The sequence below is a fragment of the Saimiri boliviensis genome, chromosome 18, assembly GCF_048565385.1.
Source record: "Saimiri boliviensis isolate mSaiBol1 chromosome 18, mSaiBol1.pri, whole genome shotgun sequence".
NCBI classification, from domain to species: Eukaryota; Metazoa; Chordata; class Mammalia; order Primates; family Cebidae; genus Saimiri; species Saimiri boliviensis.
This window is the reverse complement of record NC_133466.1, coordinates 14,607,484-14,614,453: the sequence shown is the minus strand read 5'-3', so window position 1 is coordinate 14,614,453 and position 6,970 is coordinate 14,607,484. Positions and strand designations below refer to the sequence as shown.

The window sequence follows — 6,970 nt, the reverse complement described above, 5'->3', positions numbered from 1 at the left end:
TTTATGAAATAGGAAGATTAAGAAGTGTTCTAACACATGCACAGCTAGCAAGTGGGAACACTGGCACCTAATATCACTCTCTGTGGCCCTAAAACCTATGCTTTTTAACAAAGAGAGACACTGTGACTACACTTTACCATAGAGGAGAATTATCTGGTACCCCCATATAAATACTCTTGGACTCACTTTATCATACATAGCAATTTCATAGAACAATTCTTCCGCCACCACAGGATCTTCTCAATAGCATCAGGTTCTTCTAAATGCCACCTCTCACTCCAGGTGCCCTACCTAACACTTCCCAAGAGCCTTTACACGTGGCTCCGGTTGGTATCTGAACTCAGACAAGCTCTTTCCTTTTTTCTTACAAGAGCGAACAGCTGTAGATGCCCTAAGTACTCACATTGGCCAGCGATTTACAAAAAACATATTTTTTCCTAGGATTATTAAAAATAATCAAGTGAAGGGCCAGGCGCGGTGGCTCACGCCTGTAATCCCAGCACTTTGGGAGGCCGAGGCGGGTGGATCACGAGGTCAAGAGATCGAGACCATCCTGGTCAACATGGTGAAACCCTGTCTCTACTAAAAAATACAAAAAATTAGCTGGGCTTGGTGGCACGTACCTGTAATCCCAGCTACTCAGGAGGCTGAGGCAGGAGAATTGCCTGAACCCAGGAGGCGGAGGTTGTGGTGAGCCGAGATCACACCATTGCACTCCAGCCTGGGTAACAAGAGTGAAACTCCGTCTCAATAATAATAATCATCATCATCATCAAGTGACTAATAGTCATAAGAAAATTGGTAATATACTTTTCAGTTTTAATGCCTAGAGAAATTGGTTAAGATTCTTAAAATCCTAATGGATCCTGAATGCTTTTGATTAAGAATGTTGGTAAAAAATTAACATTAGCCTAAGTAATATCAATAAAAATAAAGCCCAATAACTCAAAGGGCTGTACCCCGATTTTACTACTTCCGTAAGTCTTTAATACCATATACCATTTATAAATGTTTATTAGAAAATTGAATAATAGGGGCTTTCTTAAATAATTTTATAATTGTGTAAACAATTATAACTGAAGAAAAAGAACGCCTGATTTTCACTTTTTGATTTTGAGAGAGAGAAAGATATGAGGAGAAACAGGAAGAGGAGAAGGGGGAAGGTGGATAAGAAGGAGAAGGAAAAGAAGGAGGAGGAGAAAAAGGAGGAGGAAGAGGAGGAGGAGGAGCAAGGTGATAAACAGGGAAACAGTGTAAGAATATCATTTCTATTTCAAGCAGAATGTGAAGCAAAGTCTCCTAAGGAGTTTATATTAACCAGAAGCCTGAAAGAAGAAACAGAGCTGGCTATAGAATGCTTGAGAAAAGGCCGATGCAATTAGAATTATTGTGTGTGTATATGTGTATATATGTGTGTGTGTGTGTGTGTGTATGCATATAATTTTTAACCTTAATAGTAATACCACTATTTCATTGTGCCCAAATTCAAACTTTAGTGATTCAATATTTCTTCTTCACCAGCTCCACAGTTCCTTGCAGTTAAGACTAAAAAAGGCAGAAATCTCACTGACTCTTTTACATGAGTATTTGTTAACTCTGATCTCTTAATATGGAGAGATTATTTATTTCCGTGTGCATGTGTATGTCTTTGATGGGAAATTTTTATTAATAGTCTTTCTGTTGGTTTTCTCTTCCAACCTTAGGACTTCTGTCATAGCCTCAAATGACCAAGACCCACAAATCTTGATGCTCTCTTAGGTGCCCTTCTCAGAACAGAAGCCCAATTGTACAAGAGAGTCCCAACAAGTTTCAGCTGGGAGATTACTCCTACACCAGTGCAGGGGAAATCATCAAATGAGAACTAGTTTTAGATACATGAGTTCTTTTTTAAACTGTTTTTCAATTTTTATTGAGGCATAGTTACATATATTAAAATGCTCATGTCTTAAGTATGCATTCTGATGAATTTCAACAACAAATAAATTCAATCAAATATATAACACCAATCAAAATATAAAATATTGCCAGATCCCTAGAGAATTTTCTCATGCCCCTTTCCAGAAAATTCCATCCCTCCCACAGAGGCATCCACTTTTCAGCTATCTTTTCCAAATGATTGATTTTGCCTTTCTTGAATTTTATATAAACAAAATTTTACAGTGTATCATACATTTTTGGCTGCTTCTATTTCATATATATAAAAATATGAAATAGAATGTATATATGGAGAGAGATTTCTTTTTATATATATGAAATAATACATATATACATATGAAATACTACTCAACAGAAAAATGTCTCTCTCCATATATATATATATATATGTGTCTATTTGTGCACATATGTGTGTGTGTGTGTGTATATATATATATACACACACACACACACACACAGACACACACATTAGGCAAATACATGAGAAAATATATTTCCCTTCATCTTGGCTTTCCTATCACTTTTAACAGTGCTTACTGAAGACAAATGATTTTTAATTTTGAAGCCCAACTTATAAAATTTTTGTGCATGTAGTGTTTTTTGCTTTATAAGAAATCTTTGTCTACTTCAAAGAAAAGTGGTTCTTCTAGAAATTTTGTATTTTAGATTTTACATTTAAGTCTGCAATTCAACCTGAGTTCATTTTTGTACATAATGTGGTGCAAAATGCAATGTGTTTTTCTCTAGAACACTTACGATTTAACTTTGAAATTTAAATGTGCAATTCAATTCAAATTAATTTTCTTATGATGTGAGCTATCAATGTTCACATTTAATTTCTTCATTTGGATATTCAATTATTTCAACATTGTTGCTGATATATTTAAGGAATTTCTATTCTGGAAATATAAGAGGAGAAAACAAAAACTTGAATTTGCCTGGCTAATCAGATTTTTGAGAACTACTCTTGAATAATGCCTAGCTGTTGTGCAATATATTGGCAATTAACATATCTTTAAGTGTGTCATATTAACTTGTTGGAGGCTTTTTTTATAATTGAAAACCCTCCAAAATAAATATAATCTTCACTGTATACTATATATGTAGTTTGCTTTTCTGCAACAAACATCTTGAATAATAAATGATTTTAAGATTTTACCATAGCTCAATCTTTATACTTAAAATTGTTGTTGAGTGTCACTATCTACCATAATTTTTTGTTTTTCATTAATAGTCACCATAGAACTTGTGACTTCATCTCTTAGACAGTTTTTCCTTTTGTCACTCAAGATGTTTCAGTGATTCTTCTCCACCCTTTGTTTTGGCTGATAATAAACTACCATTCTATACTAAAGATGATACCATTCTACTTCCTTTTTTTCATTTTGTATATTTAGAAGTATACCCAATTAACAGGTACATATTTATTTAACATTAAATATGTGGTGGATATTGACAATTAAATAACTCAAGCTTTATGTAGAGTAGAAAAGATAAAGAGAAGAAGAATTATTGGAAGTTAAGAAGAAATTTCTGAGAAGCTAAGGATCAACTAATCTACATATTAGTCTGGCTTTCGAGGGGGTAAAAAATGCCCCAAATTGGTGTTGACTCTTATACATGCACACAAAGAGAACCTCATATTTTTCAAAATTTCAAAATAGTCATATTTTCAATCTCTAAATGAAACCACACTGTATCTATGACTAACAGGAACTTTGAAGACAAATGAAGCTTTCACCAGATGAATCGTTTTTCTCAAGTGTAGGGCTATCAGGATTGAGGATGACTAAAGCAGAATAGATCTTTGAGAAACTAAATAAGAGGCAATGCTCTATGATATTGCTTAGAAACAAAAAAAATAGGATCATCTACAACAGAATATTTATTTTTCACGACAACCATGATAACCGTTACAGCCACAGTGGGTGCTCTATATACAGTCATACCCACAACCACAGCAAGAGCTAAATCCACAGCTCCCACACACATTTTTGTAATTGAAATACATAGTATCAGGAGATGAGAATTTGGCCAAGTAACAAAATTTCTGGAGTTTGGAATCCTTGAGATCTCTCATATAATCAGAGGTATGCAAAGTGTGTGTCATTCATACTTTGCCTTCTCATTCCCACAAGAATTTATATTTAAACAAGTTTGTTGTTGTTTTATTTTGTTTCGTAAGAAAGCCTCTTATTTTAGACCTTCATTTAATTCCTGCAAATTAATCATAGACTGTAAAAAGTAATTTGTATACTCTATATACATGTTTTCAGTGAGCTCCAAATGTACATTCCACAAATATTGTGATGCTAAATCTTGCCTTTCTCTTCACTAATCTTTTTTTTTTTTTTTTTTTTTTTCGGAGGAACACACTTTATTACGCTGGAGGGCCCTAAAGGGTTCACAGCCAAAAGTCTCGACCCTGGCTTAGAGTAGTACACAGTTTTTTTTGTTTGTTTGTTTTGTTTTTAAAGAAAAGGAAGAAAGAGAAAGAGGAAGAGGGAGAGAGGATGGGGGTATTGCTTTATTGCCCGGGCTAGAATGCAGTCTAAATATGGGTATGCCTATAATTGTCCTTAATAATGGAGACATGAAAGAAAATGAGGGAAGAGAATAGCAAACAAGGAGCCAACCAAGATTTCTTTTAAACTTCTAAGTTGATATGATGTGGTCCTGAAAAGAGTGTATATTTTGTATATTTAAAGTGGAGAGTTCTATAAATGTTAATTACATTTACTTGTTCCAGATCTGAGTTCAAGTCCTGAATATCGTTGTTAATTTTCTGTCTCATTGATCTGTCTAATATTAATGTTGAATCTCTTCACTAATATTAATGTTGAATCTCTTCACTAATCTATAATTATACCTTGTACTTAAGTTTGAGCTGTTTTTAATTTATTGATAAATCATCTAAACCAATAATTGCCTTTTTGTCCCTTTATTATTCATTTCCTATGCTCAGTTGACTCAAAGTCAATTTATTTTGAAAATAATCAGGGTCAGATCTTCAGTCTTCAGTGTGACGTTCTCACCCACTCATGCCCCCACCACTTCTCCTGTTCTTCACATCAGCATTCCAGGACTCTCCGTGGGTAACAAAATCTGTAGATGCTCAAGTCCCTTATTTACCATTCCTTAATATGGTTTTTATTTCACTTCTGTCCCCCCATATCTCAAAACAGTTTTATATTATTTATGATTTTCAGATTCTATGGTTCATAAATTGTCATTCACATATCTCTAGTCTGGAATACATAAACTCATACCCACCAGCCTGTGCATCTGAAGCAAGCTAAATGTTACTTCTTTAGAAGCCCAGAGTATGATTTTTTTTTTCACAAGAGATTCTTAAGGTTTGTCCCTTTTCTCTTCCTCTCCACATATGTCATATCAAAATGTAATCATGGAACCCTGATCTCATTACCTCTCCACACTACTTCTTCCTAAAAATGTAATATAACTCTATATACAATAGATGCCATAGTTTTCCCTTTTATATTTGTTTGCGAGACCAGCATTTCCATGAATATTTTAACTACCTGATAGAAATAGGACAATCACCTCCCTTAGAAGAGCATTCAAGCAAGCTCTACTAATCAGATTGGTGGCAGGGGCAGAGAAAGTCAACAGGAAGCATCTCCAGGCATTTCTTCAGCTTGTATAAATAACATTCCTTTATAAGCAATATAAATATGGCATTGGTGGCCTGAAACTTAATTTCACCCAAAAGTTGAATTTACCTTCCAAAAAAAAAAAAAAAAAACACATACTCAATCACAAGAAAAGGAGAATGTCTCCTTTTCTTTATTTTACTTGTTCAATTTATCTTTGCAACCATCATGATGTTTAAAGCAGAAAAATTTTCTCTTTGGCTACTACAAACACCTGTCTAAACAGAAAATTACATCTTAAAGCTAATCTGAAATAGGTATACAAGTATGTGCTTCAGGTTTATAAAGACCCCTCGTATGTGAGAATAACCTTATAAAACAGAATATTTAACTCCCTTAATACATTTCTACTGTATAGTATAGCACAAATATAATATATAATACTATAATTGTACTATATTCATACTATCTTAGTATATATAGTATAACATATATAATACTAATGCATTAGTACCTATACTAGATACTAATATACTGTAAACTAATAGTACCATATTAATACTATATTGGTATCTATAGTACTATATTAACTTATGACATCTCAAGATTTTATTCATTCATATATTAAGTTGTCATATTTCGCAAATAGAAATACAGGACACCCAATTAATTTTACATAAGCAGAGAATAATATACTGCATGAGACATTTTAAATAATTTATTCACTGATCTGAAATTCAAATTAAATGTTCTGTATTTTATCAGGTTATCCTCACATACAAGGGATCTATGTAGTATATACTAACATAATATATAGTACTAGTATATATTCTTCATATATAGTAATGTGTCAATGATGGGGAAATATTCCAAAATATGCATCATAAGGTGATTCTATTGTTGTGCAAACATCATAGAGCATACTTACACAAGACTAGATTGTATAGCTTTACTACATACCTAGGGTATTTGACATAACCTGTTGTCCCTTTGCTCCCTGACTACAAATGTATACACCATGAAAATTTACTGATTACTATAGGCAACTGTAACACAATTTTAAGTATTTGTGTCTCTAACTGTGCCTAAATATAGAAAAGGTATAGTCAAAACGGTTTAAAATCTTATGGGACCACTGTTGAATATATGGTTCATATTAACCAGAACCACTTGTGCAGTGCATGGCTGTAACATGAGCTACACTGAGTGTCAGTGTGCCATGCTCTGAAGGAAAAAAAATGAACCATTTAATTACTATATTTATAGCTAGTGATAATAAAGACCACTTTAGTATATTTTGTACATTTCATTCTGAGAAACATATTAAAAGGAAATTATCTTATTAGTGACTCCTTGGCTTCTTTTACAGTCTTTGGAATGGAACAACAACAATCAGGCCACCTTTTAGCCTGGATGTACAG

At 33.3% G+C, this 6,970-nt stretch overlaps 1 protein-coding gene across 1 annotated transcript; it reads right to left on the bottom strand.

Moving 5' to 3' along the window:
- Positions 1-3,750: 3,750 nt before the first annotated feature.
- On the bottom strand, positions 3,751-3,946 carry KRTAP21-3 (keratin associated protein 21-3). Its single transcript, XM_039480450.1, is given in 2 exon segments — positions 3,751-3,825; positions 3,827-3,946. Coding segments are annotated over 2 exon segments (195 nt in total).
- Positions 3,947-6,970: the final 3,024 nt, after the last annotated feature.